Genomic DNA, 20,114 nt, shown 5'->3' on the forward strand with positions numbered 1-20,114 from the left:
AATACTGAGTTGACTGGAAGAATAGTTGAACACGCCCAGCCCTAGAGTCCTTAGGGTCATGGACCACACAGTCTGGCTCCTCCCTCTGATCCAAACTTCACCCAGCTGGGGCCTCAGCACAGAGTAGGTCCTCAGGGAGTGTCGGGGGACTGAATGAATGAGTTAAATGGGACCCTAGTTTACAGATAGGAGGCTGAGTTCCATCACCCAAGTGAACAGGAGAAATGCGCCCTCCCCAACAGAAGGGTTGTGGGTCAGCTGGCGCGGTTGGCGTGGGTCCTCCGAGCCTTTTCACCTGGACTTAGGAGAGCCAGTCTGGTCGGTCATAGTGCGTCAGCGCAGGGGCTTGGGCACCCTCCGAATGCGCAGGCCCGGGGCTGTGTCCAATGGTGAGAGGCTCCCGTGCTGAGTTCTGTTGCGTGTGGACAGTATTGCTCGGGCGCTGTCTCCCATGTTGGCTGATTGCCTGGCTGTGACCTCCAGTCCCTGCAGTGGAGCAGGGATGGGAGGCAGGGGTGTGCGTGACCCTGAGTCCTTCCTGCTGTAGGAGACGCAGGACCCTGAGGGAGATGTGAGTCTGCCCAGAGTCTCTACAGCTGTCGAAGGGTCCGAGCCCCTGGTGGAGGAGTTGGCAAAAATACTGGTTTCGGAGCTTTTGAAATTTAGGGATTACCGACAAGGTAAAGAGGAAAAGGAATTGGCATTCAGCTGCAGCGAACACCACAGCACAGGATGCTGACGCCGCTCCCTGGTGGCAGCATGCAGCAGTCCTGTGGACCCGGAAACCACGCCCACAGTCAGAGTAGGCGGTTTCCTGATAAGAATTACAAGCCAGATGTCACCTGGTAGCCGGAAGGGTATCCCAATTTTTTCCCTATGGTTTTAGATTTCGCATATTTGACACATGTCCCCCTCCACCATGTTCCCAGATACTGCAGCAGTATAGTATCCAACTTGGTCCAACATGTTCTGTTCCAGGAGTGGACAGAACAGGTTCAATCATGTATGGGAGGGGGTTGGAAAAGGTGGGGTCCCACAAGCTGGTGCGGGTGTGCGGGGAGTTCCTGGGAGGCACAGCCTGAACCGCATAACCCCCAACTCAGCCTTCCCAGGATTCAGTTCCTCCAGGGTGAGCCACCAGACGAGGAGAAATGGCCGTTAGGGTCCCAGACGAGAAACGCATTGACCCATAATTTTCAGGTGGCGATGTGGGCTATGGACAAGCAGAGGAAACTTACGAAGCGGGGTGCTACTCCAGGGTAGTCGGGAGAGGGCTCTGTAGGAAGGCGACATTTGAGCGGAGACCCGAAGGCGGTGACAGCTATATGAGCGTTCCAGGCAGAGGGAGCAGCCAGGGCAAAAGCCCTGAGGCGGGCACATGAGGGGCTTGTATGAGGACTGACTTGTATAGTTGAAGTGGGTAGATTATGAATGGTCTTAGTTATGGTTTCATGGGCTCCACCTGGCTGTTAGGTGGAAAACAGCCCATCAGGGGTGTGGTAGATACTTCACCACCAATGTGATGATGTTTCTGGCACGTGATAGCATCCAAACGAATGGCCACTGCTCATATGAGCTCCATGAGCATCATGATTATTTTCAATATCCCACAAATCTGGTTAGGACTGTGGTGCTGTCTGAGCCCAGCACAGCCTCCTCTGTCCCCACACGTACCCGCAGTCCTGGACGTCTAGGATGGTCTTCCCGTGCATCCCGGCGTTTCCACACACCTGGCTGCAGTCCATTCTCTGACTGTTACCCCCATAGCTCCTTCCTAACTCTGGCCTTTACATCTGCTGTTCTCTCTGTCCTTTATTTCAAAAGTCCTGTCCCTGTGGCAGAGCAGCTATGGAGGACGCGGGTGTGTGTGCCTGAGGTCCCCACTTTGCCACATGGAAGAGGTGAGCACAGGGGTGGCAGTAGCCATCCCTCCAGCCATGTGGAGAAACAGGGAGCTCACCCCCAATAGGGAGCATAACTGGGAGGTCAATGGAGAGGAAAGGCACCCCGGTGATAGTTTAGACCCCGAGAATCTGCTATAATTTGAGCCAATTTCATCCCGACCTTTGGTGCAATGTGAATGAATAATTCATGTCTGTGCTTAAGCTCATTTGAATTGAGCTCCACTTATTTGCAGCCAGTAAAATGCTAAGGAATGTAACAGTCAAGATGTGTATTCCTTTAAGGGCCAGTTGTGGCTTGTTGGATGCCATCACCCCAAGAGAGGGATGGGGAGCAAGGATCCCATATTTCTCCCAGCCCTAAGTCCACCAGCAGACTTGGGAGAGGCCATCAGAAATCCTGTTAAACCAAAATGACAGTCTAAACACACACACACACACACACACACACACACACACACCACCCACATACAGGAATTTTAAAAGATAAAAGAAGTTTATCTATTAGACAAGATAAAATTTAAGGCAAAGGATTAAATTGGTTAAAGACAATCATTTGATATTTGACTAAGGATTCAGAATCAGGTTTTTACTAACATTTATTGAGTGTCTACTATATGCCTGGCACTGTGCGTGGTGTTTACATATATTATTTAATTGGCAAAGACATAACAATGCTGTACTATGATACGCATCAAATTACACAGGTTCCAAATACATAAAGCAAAGATTATAAAACTATATTGACAAACATAATCATATTAAGAGATTTTCACTTAACCGTATTGGTTTTTGACAGAGAGGGTAGGCCAAAGTTAAGTAACAAATGACTCTGAACAACATGATAAATAAGACTGAGTTAATTAACAGACATGTAGAGTTTTTAATCCTACAGACAGAAAATGCATATTCCTGTTAAACGTCCATGAAACATGTACAAATTTGGACATGTTCTGGGCCACAATAAAAGCTTTTTAAAAAGGTTTTGAGAGCAAATATATCATAGTCCACTTTCTCTGTTCACAGTGCAGTAAATACAGAAAACAAAGCTATTTTTAAATAAACCCAATCACTAAATTTCAAAGCACTTTTTAGAGACACGCAATCTAATGTTTAGGCAACAACATAAACAAGCAGATGAATGGTCAGACTTTCAGATGTGGTCCAGCCTGTCACCAGAAGTACATTTATACCATTCAGTACAGAATTACAGCGAATAATTCTGTAAAAAGAGAATGTAAATGAATTAAGTACTCAACAATAGAGACAAGGAATAGAAACAATAAAAGATAAAACAATTCCATAGTAAAGGAAAACAAATTACAAAGTAGAGCAATAATGGACATAAATAAATCCTAAGGCTGCCTCTTCAGAAAAAAAATAATAAATTAGATAAGCCTTTGAAAAATTGAATAATGGGTAAACCACAAACAGAAGTTGAAAGGGGTTGGCACCAAAGGAAGATAAGATTTTGTTTAATTTATAAAAAAATATGCATCACTAAGCCGATAATCTGAAAAGTTCAATGGAATGAAGACTATTCCAGGGAATAAAAGAACATTAAAAATCATCAAAATTAGTGACATAAAAAGGAATAATAAACTGACAACACCAGAAAAAAACTGAGAAAACTGTCCAAGCATTAGCAGAGACGTCCCCACAATAGCTATAGGACCTGACTCCTTTACTGGCTAATTCTTTCTCAGTGCCAAGGGATTGACACTTCTCAAGCTACAGAAATTATTTGAAAGCAGAGAAAACGAGAAAAGTTACTCTGGTTCTTCTATGATGCAAGCTTAGCCATGATACCCAAAGTTGGCAAAGAGAGTATGAATCTTATATGTGAAGGTAGAGGCAAAAAGCCCACAGAAAATATCAAGAAATAAAATTCAGTTTCTGAAAAGGGTGGTGCCCCACATCCCATGAAGACAAAGATGATGTGATGTGAAGAAATCTACCAGGTTTCATCGAACCCAACTTACACTTTTTTTTTTTACGTTCTCTGAAGTGAGGATGCATCTCCCAGTTGGTGGCATCTTACAATTAAGTAGCATTTGTTTCTTTCCCAGTGATATACAAAATAACATATTTTACAGTCGATTTTGTCTTAAGTTCAATGCAGTACAGCAATGCAAAGCCTCATACCAAAAGGTTAGATACAAAACAAAATCGTCTCGATGGATGTTTAAAAGGCATTTGATAATATTCAATACCTATTCCTGGTGTTTAATCAGAACCCTTCCTTAACAGGACACAGGGCGTCTCTTTCAAGACAAGAGCCACCGTTAGAGTTAAATGTAAACCATCATAGGCATCCCTGTTAACACCAGGAACAAGAAAAGCACACACAGGACCAAGAGTATGGTCGTTTGTTGTGGGGCTTTTGGCCACTCCACAAAGCCCTGGAACAGAAGAAAAAAAAAGCATAAGTATTGAAAGTGAGGGGTCACCACTGTTACCTGCAGGAAGATGGGACTTTGGGATTGGCGTATCAACTAAAAAGCTGTTTGAATTAAAAACTGTACAGTGACAAGACTAGATTAAGACAAAGGACACACGATGCCTATTCCCCAGCAGAGGAAATATCGGAATAATGGTACATGTGATGGAAATTTCAAAGTGGTAGGTTAGGTCTCACGTTTTAAATCTCATCTTTACTCTCTAATGACCCTTCAGTGTGTGTGTGTGTGTGTCTTGCCCAAGCCCTCTCCTTGCACTCCAGACTTACAAGTCTCACTGTCTATTTGCCATCTTCACTTGGGTATCTCATAAGCACCTTAAACTTGACATGTCCCAAATCCCTCCCCTGCACCCCCAAAAGCTCCTCATGCTGTTTCCCCACATCTCTCCTTCAGGCCCCCATCAGCTATCCAACTGCAGCTTTCATCACCACACTACCACCACCCTGGGCAAAGCCATCATGTTGGTCCTTATTCTGAACTTCACCCTTCCCCTTCCTACTTCTGCCCCATGGGTCAGCTAAAGCTGAGGTCACTCCTGCGTTACTCACTCTGCCCCAGCCCCTGTCACCTCCCAGCCTCCGTAGCTGTGGTTTCTTCTGCGTGAAATGCCTTCCCCCCAGTGTTCTTAAGGCTTTCTCGGCCATAGCTTCCATCTCAGGGTTTCCATCACTTCCTTGAAAACGCTTTCTTCGCCGTTCTATTTAGAACCATATGCCCCAATTCCTTCCCATGGAAGATGCCAGTGCCACCCATCTCCTTCACCCAGCTTTCTTTTCCTCCATGCCCCATGAGGGCAAAGACTTTGGTGTGCTCACGGTTGTACCCCAGGGCCTGGAGCACTGCCTGGCACAGAGTACAAGCTCTGTATTTGCCAAAGGAATGAGTGAGTGGATAGACATACCATGATGAAGACGGGAAGACAAAATGGTTAACGGGGACAGTTCTCCAAATTAATGATGAGTTTAGGGCAACTGCTATTAAAATATCAGGGAAGTTTTAGGGATGGAAATGATGTAATGAGTTATCTGGAAAGCTAGGTAGTGGTGAATATAAAAAAACTCTTGTAAAAGAAGAGAAATGCTGGTTGGATGAGCCATGATGGGGTAGATGAGTGAATGAATAAATGATGCCGCAGAGGCCTCTAGGTGCTTCCCCTGCCCTAGTTTCCTCAGGTTAAAAGGAGGGAAACTGAGGTAACTACCTCACAAAGCTCATGAGTTAATAATGAGAGTGAGTGAGTGCTGAGTTAGTGAATGAGTTAATGATGAGAAGCACTTAGAGTCACGTCTGGCTGGTAGCATCCACCAGGTAAGTGGCAGCTCTCAGCCGTATTAGTCTCACCCATTTGTTCTCTACCTGGAGGTCTCTACATCTCTCTCTCTGCCTCATCTGCTCCCCTTCCTTCCACACAGGCCACCAGAGTGACTGCTATAACCCTCAAACCCCTTCAATGGCTCCCCACTGCCCACAGATGAACCCAACCTCTTGGCATGGAACTTCAGGCAGAGGAGTCCTGTTAAAACACAAGCCGGAGGCTGTCACTCCTCTGCCAGAGTGCTCCTATAGCTCCTACCCCACTCACAGTAAAAACCAACATTTTACTGTGGTCAAAAAAGGCCCTACATCATTTCTCCATCACCTCCATGACCCCATCTCCAATACAGCCTCCTGTCGTCAGCCCTCTCCAGCCACACTGATCCCCCTTGCTGTTCCTCACAGGTGCCAGGCAAGCTCCTGCCTCAGGGCCTTTGCACCTGCTGTGTCCCTCTGCCCAGAACCCCTAGAAATCTCCCAGTCTCACTCTCCCACGTCCTTCACATCTTTACCCCTCTATCTCCCCCTCACTGGGGGACTTCCCTGGATACTCTTCTTAAATCAGCAACACTCACCCCCACCCTGTACTCCTGAAGCCCCTTCCTGCTTTATTTTCTCTGTAGCACTTTACTGCCATCCAGCATGATGTATAGTTCAGCGACGTATTTTGCCTATTGTCTGTCTACCTCAGTGACTATAAGCGCAATGAAGGCAGGCGCCATTCTATCCCATCCACCGTTGTACCCTCAGTGCCTTTAATACTGCTTGGAACATAGCAGGTGCTCAAACAATAGTTGTGGAATGAATGAACGATCTCCTCCCAACCCGATTTTTACCCACATCTCCCGCTGCTCTCCCCTTAACTCCCAAGTTCCCCCAAAGGCATGCTCCGTCCTGCCATGCCTTTGCACGTTCTGTTCCCTCCCCTGCTTTGCCTGGGAAATTCTTGCTCATCCCCAAATCCCAGGTCTGTTGTCTCCAGCTCTCTAGAATGTTCTAGAATAAGCCTCCTGGCCACAGAATTAATGTCTTCTTCTTTGAGCCATCCCATTGTGACAGCAGTTACTTCTGCCCCATCCTGCTTTGCCTCCCTCCTTCCACTGTGAATCAATACATCTCTTTTCTGTCTGACCTGGATTTCAGACACATGACTGGGAGATGGGACACTCATGTGCTACTTAGATTGCTTATGTGATTTTTTAAAGATAACTGTTTAAATAAAAGAACTGTGGTTATTATTTCACATAACTGTGGTTATTATGTTAATGTCTTGTGTCCCCCTCAAAAATAACACATTAGGTCTTTAAATGAAAGGAATGTGCTTGATAATTCTGTTTGGTTTCATTCTCGGTATTTAGATTAAAACCTAGTAGGTGGTTAGTGGATGGATGGATGGATGGATGGATGGATGCTGGATGATGGATGATGGGTGGGTGGATGGATGGATGGATGGATGGATGGATGGATGGATGGATGGATGGATGGATGGATGGATGGATGAATAGCGGATGGGTGGATGGATCAATGAATGGGCTGGTAGATGGGTTGATGAATGGATGGGTGTGTGGGTAGAGATGAATAAATGGATGAGTAGGCATATAGGTGGATGAAAACTAGCCAAATCCTTACCATGGCCAACAAGTAGTATATGGATGAATAGGTGGGTTGAATGGATGGATTGGCTGCATATAGATGGATGGGTGGGTAAGTAGTCCATAGATAACTAGATACATGGATGATGGAATGGGTATGTGGATGCACAGGTGAATGAAATGTTGGGTGAACAAATGAGAGGACAGATGGATAGGTAGATGGATGGATGGATGGACAAATGAAAGTTTGGGTGGTTGAATGAGGGGACAGATGAGTGAATGGTTAAATTACGATGAATTTATGAGTGAAGGCTTGAGGGTATGTGTGGTAGGAGTTATAGACACCACATGGAGACCCTCCACGCCATGTCTGACTAGGAACGTGTCCTGTTTCCTACCTCTTGGAGCTCACAGACTTGTGGCAGGCAAATTCCAAGCTGAGGAATGGAATGTGACAACCCACTGAGTTCTGCAGGGCAGGACACTTGTGAAAGAGGGGGAACACAACTTACCTGAGACTCCTCTGTCTCATAGTCTTCTTCCACCAAGCTCCACTCCTGGGGAAGCCCAGTCTCTTGTGAAGACAGATCTGGGGTGTGAGGAGTGGAGGAGAAAGAAGCTGTGAGTGAATGACCAGGCCAGCTGGGTGGGTGCTGCTTGCTCTTCCCACCTAGCATCCTATCCCTTTTCTGCTAAGACACACACACACACACACACACACACACACACACACACACACACACACACACACACTGGCCCAGGTCGGGCAGAAAGAATCAGAGACCTGAATTCTGATCCCATTTCTACCAGGAGAAGACTTAAAGTGTGTCAACTGATGTGCCACTTGAGCCTCTGTTCCTTCACCTATCCAATGGGTAAGATAGTCCTTCTCCTCAGGCTTCTGGCTAAAACTGAGTGAGGGAGAAGAAGAAAAGGCCACAGAACTAAACCAGGATGGTGGAGGCTTTCCCAGCTCCCAGCTGCACACGGGGAAATTTCCCCACATTCCAGCTCCAATATCATTCTTACCCCGAAATGGCACAGAACTAGTAGGCATCAGGCCAAAAGTGGGTATTTCCCACTCTTCCTGCACCGGGGCCCTTCTAGGGGCCCAATGCCTCCTCATCACTTCCAAACTGGGGTCCATAATACGCTCACTTCTGTCTCAGGTCCCCTTGTCCCTGTGCAAGAAGGATCCTGCCCCTGGTAGAAGCCAGCCTCCATTCTGCTGTGGGGGTGACTTTCAGGGGTCCCCATCTCAGCATGTGGCACCACTCTTTGTCCAGCTGTGTGGACCAAAACCCCAGGACGCATCCTTGCTATTGCTCTAGTCCTCCCCTCGCCCACACCCACCAGTGACAACTCTTGATCCTCAGATCTCTCCGCTTCCGCCATGTCCACCACCACCCCTAGCTAGGTTACCTCTACCCCTGGGCCAGCTGCAGGAGTCTCCTGACTGGCCTCCCAACTTCCACTCTTCACCTCCTCATCCTACAGTTCATCATCACACGCGCTGGACGCAGGGTTTCCCCTCTTTGTGTCATTGGCATTTCGGCTGCATAATTCTTTGTGGTGGGGCTGTCCTATGCCTGTGGGATGTCTGGCAGCATGGCTGGCCTCCACCCACTAGATGACAGTCGCATATTCCCAGTAATGACAACCCAAAATATCTCTAGACTTTGTGACATCCCCTGAGGAGGGGAGGTGGGACGCAATAGCGCCCCTTGTGGAGAACCCCCTCAGTCATAGAAATCTGTTGAAATGAAAGGAGACCCTGTCTTTCTCCCTTCAAAGCCTCCTGGGGTTTCCCAATACTCAAATAACACGCAAACTCCTTGCGAAGGTCTGGGAGTTGCCCACCACTGGCCCAGTCTCCTCCCGTCAGCAAGCTTGATGGCGCTGCTGGGTCCCGGGTCAGGCATGTGCACTATCTCTGCCTGTCCTCAGCACACTTCCCCAGCACTCAGGACACCCGGGTCCTTGTCATGCAGCTCTCACCGTCCTGACCACGTGGAAGTCGCTCTCCATCAACTGTCCTGTTTTACTGTCTTCATCACACATTACTTGTTTATGGTCTGTTTTCTCCACTGAAATCTGAGCTCTCCTAAGGCCCTCTTCCTCACTGCTGGACCCCTCACACCTGACACGTAATAGGTGCTTGTAGTAGATTTTTGCCCCCAATGGCTTCCAACTTGCTCCCTGTGTCTACGCCCTCGGGCAGCTCCTCCCTCACTGATGCTGAGCTTGACCATGTGGCTTATTTTGACTGGGTTGCCAGCAGAGACTTCAAAGTGCTTGTTATTTTGGGCTTTCTCTCTCTTGCTCTGTAAACACTCCGTGAAAATAAGCCTGGGCCAGCCTGCTGGAAACACTAGCCTGAAGTCAGCACCATCAAACCAGCCAGATGTGTGAATAAGGTCGTCTTAGGTCAACCAGCTATCCTGACAGCTCACGGCAGCTGTGTGGGCAGATGCAGGCACAGGCAGTAGGTGACTATCCCTGGAGGCCATCTCACATTGCTTAACTGTAGAATCATGAGCAGAGAAATGATTATCACTTTTAGCCAATATGTTTTGGGGTGACTTGTTGCACAGCAAAAGCTGACTGACACAAGGCTCCATAAAAATTTGTTGAATGAATGAGCGAAGGAATAAATGTCTTGTCCTTCCCAGGCTCTGCCATGACCCTTCTCCCCATTTCCCATGGGGCCTCTGCTCCCTCACCTTTCTCATCACTGTTACAGATGGGGGCCCCAACCTCCACTGACACCCAGTCTTTGGCGAAGGTGGCACGCTTCTCCCAGGCCCTGCTCTCCCTCGGCAGCAGCGTCTTGGTCCTCTCCGGCTCCAGCAGCCCCCGGATCTGCTCGGGCCTGAGATTCTGCATCTTTCCAGGAGGTGGCACTTCTAAGGCAGGCTTCTCCTTCTCCTGTCCAAGGGTCCGTTGGGTTCCCCAGGCACAGGATTTGGATCCTGAGGACGGACAGATATTTAGGCATTCAACAAATATTTACAGAGTGGGCCAAGCACTATTTCAAGGTGCACAGACACAGGAGTGATGGGAACAGGTCTCCCTGCCCTCGTGGAGCCCATGTTCTAGTGGAGGGAGAGAGACAGACAGCAGGTCAAATGGGGATAAGTGCTCCAGAGACAAATAAACCACGGAAGGGAGTATAGCATTTTGAGGTAGGGGCCAGAGAGTGGCACATGTGTGCACACTCACACACGAGACACACACACACATTCCATGTCCTAAAATATATAGCCAGATGTTTCTAGAAAGTGACAGTCACCCCCAGCAGCCCTCTGGCTACAGAGGGAAGGATCCGTTTTCCCTTCAACTCCTGCAGCCCCAACCTTCTGTTTTGTTGTCAAAAACAAAAAAAGCATTTGCCATGTACAGGTTAAAAGTCTAACTTGAAATTAAATATTATTTAATATTCTCATTCTATTCCATATCTTGTCAACCTGAAATTCAGAGGTTGTTGCAAGAAGATATCTGAACTATAATGCCATGATTATGCAGCCCTTTACCTTGAGATTCTAAAGGTGGTTTTAGGAAATTGTCTGTATTACCAACCTGGCATTATATGTATAATCCACTGCCTGCTCTTGTGAGCAGTAATTAAAAGAAAAGAAAAAGAAAAAGAAAAAGGAGTAAATTCTCTTGGTGTAGGAAAAAAAAAAAGCTCTTGTAAGCATTTTCTTCTTGCTAAGGGTTATGCAAATATAAATTGTTATATCAGATTTTTAAAAGCATAGGGCTTCAAAAAGGAGTTCGAGACTCAATAATCAAATGCATGTGAGACCATGTTTTGTGTCAGATTCAAAGAATCCTTCTGTGAAAAATAACATTTTTAAGACACTCAAGGATATTTGATTCTGGATTGGATTATTCAATGATACCAAGGAATTGTCACCGATTGTTTTTGAAATGGCCTCATGGATAGATAAGAAAATATCCACTTTTTTTTTAAAAAAGAGATATTTTTGTAGTGTGTGGGGTGAATTGATGTGATGGTTGAGGTGCACTTTAAAATATTTCTGTGGTGACATAAAGAGAAATAGACGATGGATCCGGGTTGCTTCCTGGTCTTGGGTATTGTAAATAGAACTGCAATTAACATAGGGTGTCGATGGTGGGACGAATTGGTGTGACAGAAGGAGACTAGACTGAGCACACAAGGGAGGACACAGATGTCACAGTATAAAGTTGTGCACCTGAATTTATATAATGTGATTAACCAATGTTACCCCAATCATTTAATTAAAAAGAAATGGATGAAAGAGGGTCACAGCCAACACGCAAATGATGATTGCTGCATCCGGGAAGATGGTGAGTCACAGTGCTATCTTGGCACTTGTAAGTATATGTGAAACTTTTTCATAATAGAAACCAACACATTTATTATGGATATTTAATATGTGTTCTTTTCTCCTACATGACCAATCGTGGAGAGGGGTGTCACACAGGCCCCTGAAACCGAAATTCAAACTCACTTCCCAGACACCACTGCCTGCTCCCCCACCCCAAGCATGTCCTGTGCTCCTGGGTCCCCGCCCTGCAGGCATTATTGTCCACCTGCCTCTCATCCCCACATCCAATGACCACTATATCCACCTGCTCTTGCCCCAGGAAGCGCTGCCCCTGCTCTGGTTCTAGTCTGCCCCCACGAGCCACTCTACCCTTGACCCCGCCAATCAGTCTCCTAACCCCACACCCAGTCCACTAGCTTCATTCTCTTCCAGACCCCCGGAGGTCAAGATGCTTTCAATGCCTCTGGACGGGCAGAGGCCAGGTTCCTCGGGCAGCTTCGAGGCCACCATAGCCATTGTCCCTGCACTCATCCACCCCCTGGGTCAGCCCAGGAGGCCGTTGTAGACACATCCTGGGTTAGGTAATGCTGAGTCCCAGTGAGAGAAAGTACTCCCTCTTCAGCACCCTTTTTGTTATTGAGTTAAAATACACATAATAGAAAACTGACCATCTTAACCAGTTTTAAGGTTACAGTTCAGCAGTATTAAGCACATTCACACTGTTGTGCTGTCATTGCCACCATCCATCCCCAGAGCTCTTTACCCTGCAAAGCTGAAACTCTGTCCCCATCAAACAACTCCCACTTCTCCCCTCCCCAGCCCCTGGCACCCACCATTCTACTTCCTGTCTCTATGACTCTGACTATTCTAAGTACCTCATATAAGTGGGATCACACAATATTTGTATTATTTCACTCAGTATAATGTCCTTAAGTTTCATCCATGTTATAGCGTATTGCACAATTTCCTTCCTTTTAAACCTCTATAATATTCCATTGTATATGTATAGACAACATTTTTTTTATCCATTTATTGGTTGATGGACACTTTTTGCTTCCACATTTTAGCTATTGTGAATAATGCTATGAATATGGGTGTGCAAATAGCTCTTTGAGACCCTGCTTCTATGTCTCTTGCGTATGTACCTAGAAGTGCAATAGCTGGGTCATAAGGTAGTCTATTTTTAATTTTTTGAGGACTCTCCATCAGTGCACAAGGGTTCCCTTTTCTCCACATCCTTGCCAACATTGATTTTGTTTTGTTTTTTGATAGTAGTATTTTCCTAATGGATGTGAAGTGGTTTCAGCACGCTTCTTAGCCCTCTGATTACCTCAAGGAGAAAGTCCCAGCTTGATGCTGACATGCCTTTCATCTCTCTATCCCCCCGACCCCCTCACCCCCGTTCAGGTAGGCAAAGTATCCAGCCAGGATGTAAGGATATTGTTTTACTTTCCCTGTATTTATTTTCATTGGTTACCCTCAATAACTGTAAATAAAATTAAATAAAGTAAAAAGTGGTACTGGATTTCCATTTGTAACAAAGTTTCCCTTTGAAATCATTGAGATAGATTGTAAAAGCAGGCTGACTCACACATGCTAGTTGAAGTGTATATTGGCATAAACACTTTGGCAAAACGATTTGGCAAAATCTTCTCAGGTGGAACACACAGGCACCCTACCACTGCACAGTTCCACTCCTAGACACGCCCCCAAGAGAAGTGAAAACGGGTGTCCACACAAACACTGTCCTCAAATATTGCTGTCAGCTGTATTTGTAACACAAAACTGCCTATATTCAGTCAAAGCTACTCATATTAATAATAAAAACATTAAAAACCCAGATGCTTTTCAACAAGAGAATGGATAAGTGAACCACAGTTTATTCATATAAAGGGGTACTACTCAGGACTAAAAAAACAAACAAAGGAATACATGCAACAACATGGATGGATCTCAAAGTACATATTAGACTGAGTGAAAAGGGCCAGACACAAAGGAGTACATATGTGTGATTTTATTGATGAAAAACAAAGTCTGGTCCAGGCAAAGTTAATCGATGTTGATAGAAGTCAGAACAGTGGTTGTGCCTGGCTGGAGACATGGGGAGAGGCACAGCGAACTTTTGGGGGACAGGACTGGAGGTGTTCTGTATCTTTATCTGAGTGGTGGTTCTGGAGGTGAAGACCTTTGTGCAAATTCATTGAGCTCTACCTTCATTGAACTGGATACTTCACGCCCATTATTCTGTGTATTTTAGACCTCACTAAACAGAACACTGAAACAAAATACAAATTGTTTCAATTTCAGGTAATTTTACGTGGTTTGCTGCGTGTGTCTGTTTCAATATATATGAAGATACATGTTGCCTTTGGGAATTGCACATTGCGTGAATTTTGTTGTGTTGTTTGAACCTGGTTCTGCTGGATTGTAAACACTATTGTTGGGACTTTTATAAAGTGCTGACTTTAAACAGAGAAATACTTCTCTACTGTAGGGAAAACATGAACCAACAGCAAATGATGCATGGTATGGGGAAAGGCAATTGGGAATAGTGGGCATTGTGGAGAGATCTGGTGCCCTGTATGATGAAGTTGCCCTATTCAGCCCAGCCAACATTTGCCATATAAAAACGTGGGCCCAGTGTGTCTCATGTTCTGATTTCTCAAGAACACTGGAAAGTTGTGGTTTTAGATGACATCTGCTTTTCAAAATGCCAATAATTATTCAAATGTTTACAAGGAAGGCACTATGTGAGCCAAATAGCACAGGTGATGGGGCTGGGTCAGACCTTGGGGCTGCCAGTTTGCAATTTCAATGTGGGTTGGGAAGGAGGTAAGGGGTGGAAGGGGGGCATAAAGCACAGTTTCCAAGAAAAAATAAAATGGCCTTCATGGAAATTAATGAGTGAGCACTGGTAGGGCATGCTGTTTTGGTTACTGTTTTTTGTTTTATTTTCAACATGAGACAGAATTAATCAGAATTAATTAGGCAGAGGGATAAGAAGGCATGGGAAGAGGAGAAAATGCAGATGGCAGAGGGAAGAGACGAGAGCCAAGGTATCTAGGTCAGAAGAAGCTGGATCTGTCTGGATGGAAAAGGGAGGAAAGGAGGGGACAGAGAGATCTGTGGGTGTGACAGGGATGCTTGTGTGAGGGAATCGACACCACAGCTTCAGTGTCCTTGGTGAAAAAGCAAGCAGGTCATCGGCTGGGGGAAAAGGACAGAGATACAGTGACAACAACGACGACCAACACAATAATAATCACAGCACCGGTAGCCACTGTTTCCTGAGGGCTCGAGTGTGTCAGGGACCGCCCGGCGCTCCGCGTCCTTTTCTAATCTAACCCTTGCCGTAATTCTCCGCTGGTAGATACGGTTATAATTCCACCATACCGACGAGGAAGGCCATTGATCCAAGCCACACGGCTAATTGCAGCTGGGTAGGGGGGCGAACCCTATCTGACTTCAGCGCCTTTATGCCCAGCCATTGCGGAGGGTACACAGGTGCCCAGACACACATAGCGCCCACAGACACGGAGCCCCCGCGAGACCAGAGCACACTTGTGCACAGCGACCCACAGGAGCGAGCAGACACACGTACGGATGCTCAGCGCAGGGTCATCCTGCTCTCCTCGCGCCAAGGCCGAAATTCAAGTGACATCCACTGGCGGGTGGACAGACCGCGCTTGATGGAGGGCCAGACCCAGCCCAGCCCTCGCCCACCGGATGGATTTGGAGACCCATCCTTAGACCCTCGTCCCTATAGCGTTCCTGCTCCCTCATCCCAGGCACACACACATATTCACACTGTCGTGCGCGTCTCTGCATCACCGCCCGCTCCCCCAGCCCCATTTTCCCGCCCCCTTCCGCCCGCGGAGATCCTGGAAGGACTCACCCTCCCCAACCAGACCCAGTCGGGGCACTGCAGAGCTGGCGCCGCAGCAACTGCGGCTGCGCAGACGCGAAGGCTGCGGGTGGGAGGTCGGGGAGGAGGCTGAGGTAGTAGGAGAGGGTGGGCGGCCTTCTCCCCTCTCTCCCCCCATGCCCAGGGGAGCCTGCGCCTGCTGGAAGGTGGGGAGGGGAGCGGTGGGGCGACAATGACGACGCGCCTGCAGTCATGTGGCGGGGGTGTGGTGCTCTGCTCTCAGTGAGGTTGGCCACAGTGGGAGAGGAGACTTCCATCCCTCGCTGATGGGCATGGAGGTTTGTCCACGTCTCGTTAAGGCAACGCCTTCGCACAGACTCCTAGGCGGTTCTGTGGTCCACAACCGGTGTGCGGGGTGGGTGAGGGAGGAGGAAGGAGCTGGGCAGCGGTGCGGCAGCCTGGAGACCCTAGAGTCAGATTCTGGCTTTGCCGTTTGCCACTAGTGTGTCCTTAGCATCTCCGTGCCTCAGTTTCCCATTCTGTTCAGTGGGAATAATATGCAAACCACCTTCCAAGATTGCTGTGAAGGTGAAAAATAAATAATGCCTATATACTGATTAACAGCTGTTAGCTAATAGCTGCTCTTATTATCATTATAATTCACTTTGACAATGTGACTACCTCCAAATTGCCCTCGTGGAGGCTACATCAAAATTTTAAATTTTTGACAAAACCATAGATGAAGGGGAAAAAACATCTCCCTTTTCAGTCATATTGTCATTTCCCTGCTTACTGGTGAGGGGGAGCAAATTTACGTGTTTGTGGATCAGGGTTTTTTTCTCTTCTGTGAATTGCCTGTTCCCTCCCTGAATTATTCTATTTGTTTCTATAGCTTACTTTTAGGCTTTCTTTATATATTCTGGGTAGTGATCCTTCTCCTGCTTCTCTGTCTGAGGCAGATATTTTCACCTGGCCTGTGTGTCCAGAGTGGTCAGGCAAGGACGCCCAGGGTCCTGAAAGCCACAGTGACATTTTTGAATGTTATTCCAGGTGAGTTGGGAAGCCATGGACCGGTGTAAATCTAATCTAATTTACATTTTCAGGTCATCACTGAAACTGCAGTGTCGGTGTGTTCTAGAAGGGGCAATAGATACAATGGGAAGACCAGTTAAGAAGCTGTTGCAATAAACCAAGTGAGATTGATGGTGGCAGGGAGTGAGGTGATGGCAGTGGGGTTGGAGAGCCGTGGACAGGTTCAGAACACACCGGGGCACCAAAAACAGGTACAAAAGTGGACACTCTGGTCAACGTTGCTCAAGCAGTAGTTCGCCGTAATCAGAAATGTCTGAACGCTGATGGTAACCACTTCAAGCACCTCTTGTAATTGCAGAAGTCAAATGTGATTTGTATTCATCTTTTGTTGTCAATATATATTGAGTATTACAGTTTTAATACAGTTTTCCTTTCTTAAAACGTGTATACATTTTTTTGGCACCCTCTGTACTTTGGAGATGGAGCTGAGAGGACTCACTGGTGGACAGGATGTGAGGGCTGACAGGAAGGGAAGACTTATGGAAGACTTTTGGACTTTGAGCCTGAGCAGCTGAGTGTCCTGTAGTGCACTGAGTAGGGTCAAGTGTTTTTGTGTGTATGGAGACAATCCAGAATTCCCTTTGGGGTATGTTAAGTATTCAATGCCTGCGTTTCTGAGGTTAAAACCAGGAGAGCCTGGATTATTGAGATGCCAGCATTGGGAGATCCTAGGGGAGGCAGGTCAGGGAGGGGGCTCAGGAATCTTCTCAGAAGAGAACATACATCTAGCAGAGGCCATGGGAAAAGGTGATTCCTGGTACTGTCCGTGGTTCTGAACCCAATTGACATAGATCTGTCCATGGTGCCTAACCCCGTTCAGATAAACCTGTCCACGGTGCCGAGTCCGTTCGAATAGATCTGTCTGTGGTGCTGAACGAGTCCAGTCTGACCTGTCCATGGTTCTGAATATCTAGGCAGACTAGATGGTGAGCATGCTCTTTCTCTCTCTCTCTCTCTACCCATCTGCCTGGGAAAAGTCCTGCTGTTGCCTGGAAACAAAACTATCTGGACTATGGGGACTATGGGATGAAAGCAGATGAGAGTAAAAACTGCAGAGTCGTTTTTAAGAGGCATGTTTGTCTCTTAGTTTGTCTCTTAGAACTACAATCCGACTGAAATTATTAACACAGAGTTTCCAAAACATCTCTGACGGGAGAAATGTACAAAAAAATGGAACATAAGAGAAAGGTATGCCCAGGATTCAGGATGATGGTTGCCTTGGGTTGGGTGAAACAGGCGAGTGCTATATATGTACATGTGAGCTATTGGCAAGACTCTCGCTTTTATTCTGCGAGGTGTGGGGGTCACAAGAAAGATGTCATTGTAGATTTATATAAATATAGCATGGCTATATTTCATGCTAACTTGACTTATAAACATTTGAAATCATGAGATTTGGGTGGCACATTTTGAAATGACAAGCTTTGCAATTTAAAAATTCCTCAAAAATCCACGCTTTAAAATATGATCAATTGTGTAAATTATAAACTGTGTTTGTTATCTTAGTATCATTTTAGCTGGTGAAGAGACGTGCCAACCATCTTTTGTTAGGATTAGTCTTGAACTATAATAATGCAAGGTCTTCAAGAATGAGCTCCTGGCATAAAATCTAACCACTCTGGGATTGATGAATGGATAAGTGAGTATGTTCTTCCCAAAGATATGGTCACCAGGGATACCATATCACTCAAGATACAGACATTGATAAAACACCCACTATGTGCTGGATATTGTAAGAGACACCCAGAATGCCTGAGGCATACCCCCTTCCCTTAAGAGGATGATTTCCACACCTCTTCAAGGGTCAGGAGGTTTGAGGCTCTGATTTGAGCTCTTTGATTAGCTAGATCCACTGAAATCTGGCTCTTACCTACTTTTCTATCCTTTCATGGAGTTGTGTGGCACCAAACAAGGACTCCCATTAAGTAAGGATCCCACAAGGAGAAGAATCTACTTAAACTATTGAAAATTAATCCCACTGTGTGAATGCAACTTATTATTGTGACCCTCCCCCAACTGGCAGACATTTAAGTTATTTCCAAAAGGTGATCTTTTGGGAGCCTCAGACCCATTGAGAGAGGTCCAAATTCAACTTGGAAATGGCATTGTCAAAATTTTACTCAGGATAATTAGTCGCCAAAGACCTATTTGTTTCACTACTACTGAAAATTCTTCAGTTTATTCTGCAGGGAAAAAAGTAAAGAAGGATGATTAAACTAAGAAAACTTAATTGGTTGCCTAAAACCTGAAGCATCCAGTCAGTTGGAGTGTATGAAGTAAAATCATAAGAGGGCAGAGAGTTGCCAAGTCTGCTTAGAGAAATACATACCTTCCTGTCCACCCCACCCCACAGGGCTTTTCTGTTGTCTGATTGATGGAGTTAACTTTCTAAAGACAGAATCTTTTTAATTAAGTGACTTTTATTGAGAGTCTGTTGTGTCCTCACAACAGGTGGGTAATGTCATTATCCTCATTTTACAGAACAAAATTGATCTTTATGAACTGATAAGGAAAGGTCTCCAAGACACATCATTGCACGAAAAAAGGCAATTTGTAAAAACACTGATGTAGTGTGACATCACTTACAGGAAAACCCAGCATCACAAAAAAGAAATGTCTGATACTTTCCATAGATGTATGTGTAAAGGCTTACCAATTAAAAATGCAAAAGATATTTAAAATAAAAAGCTCACAGATTACCAAATTTATCAAGGTTGCATCTGTTCATTCATGATGCAAAACCAATAATTATATTGAATGATTATCACAGCCAGAAAGTTCATGACACATCTTCAAATCTCAGCATGGTAAAACTCATGGATAAAGATGGTTTTGCTAAGGATTACAGGCTTACAGAAAAGGATTAATGTTTTATCATTTGGGAACCAGGACTAGGCAGAGTGGCCCTGTCATATTTGGGTCATCTCAAGGTACAAATTAATTTATCTTCCTGACTATGGCATGCATGAATGTGACAATTTTGCTTCCATGTGTATTGCTTATATAATATACAGTGGTACCTCAGTTTTCTAACGTAATCTGTTCCCGAAGATCATTTGAGTTCTGAAACGTTCGAAAACTGAGGCAGGGTTTCCCCATAGAAAGTAATGCAAAATGGATTAATCCGTTCCAGACCTTTAAAATCAACCCCTAAAACTGCCAATTTAGCATGAATTTTACTATCTAATTACACCATGGATCTATAAAATTTACAGCGTTTGTAAACCGACATGTTCATCAACAGAGACGTTCGAAAACCAAGGTACCACTGTAGTTAAAATCTTAAAGAAGAAACAAACTTTAAAAATCCAAAGATATTGATGATTTTAAAACATATTTCAGAGAGGTTAGAATGTAAAAAATAAAATAAAAAGTACACCTTAGCATCAATGAAATATGACATATAGATTTAATTATTACCATTTATTCATTAACAATAATGGAGATTTCACAATAAGAGGCTCATACACATATGGTATTGTAATTATGGGATGGGTACTATTAGCTGGGATAATTCTATGGATAAGAAAAGTGGGGCTCAGTATCAATGCATTCATTTCCAGATGTGCAGA

General features: G+C 45.5%; 1 protein-coding gene across 1 annotated transcript; it reads right to left on the reverse strand.

Annotated features, from left to right (window-relative positions):
- Positions 1-2,482: 2,482 nt before the first annotated feature.
- Positions 2,483-15,678, reverse strand: SMIM17 (small integral membrane protein 17). Its single transcript, XM_019716927.3, has 4 exons — positions 15,481-15,678; positions 9,993-10,241; positions 7,782-7,858; positions 2,483-4,303 (listed from the first exon to the last, which is right to left on the reverse strand). The coding sequence occupies exons 1-4, from the start codon at positions 15,626-15,628 to the stop codon at positions 4,193-4,195; spliced, it is 585 nt and encodes a 194-aa protein (XP_019572486.1). The 5' UTR covers positions 15,629-15,678; the 3' UTR covers positions 2,483-4,192.
- Positions 15,679-20,114: the final 4,436 nt, after the last annotated feature.

This window comes from Rhinolophus sinicus, chromosome 8 (assembly GCF_057876585.1).
Source record: "Rhinolophus sinicus isolate RSI-liver-muscle chromosome 8, RSI-T2T, whole genome shotgun sequence".
Lineage (NCBI taxonomy): Eukaryota > Metazoa > Chordata > Mammalia > Chiroptera > Rhinolophidae > Rhinolophus > Rhinolophus sinicus.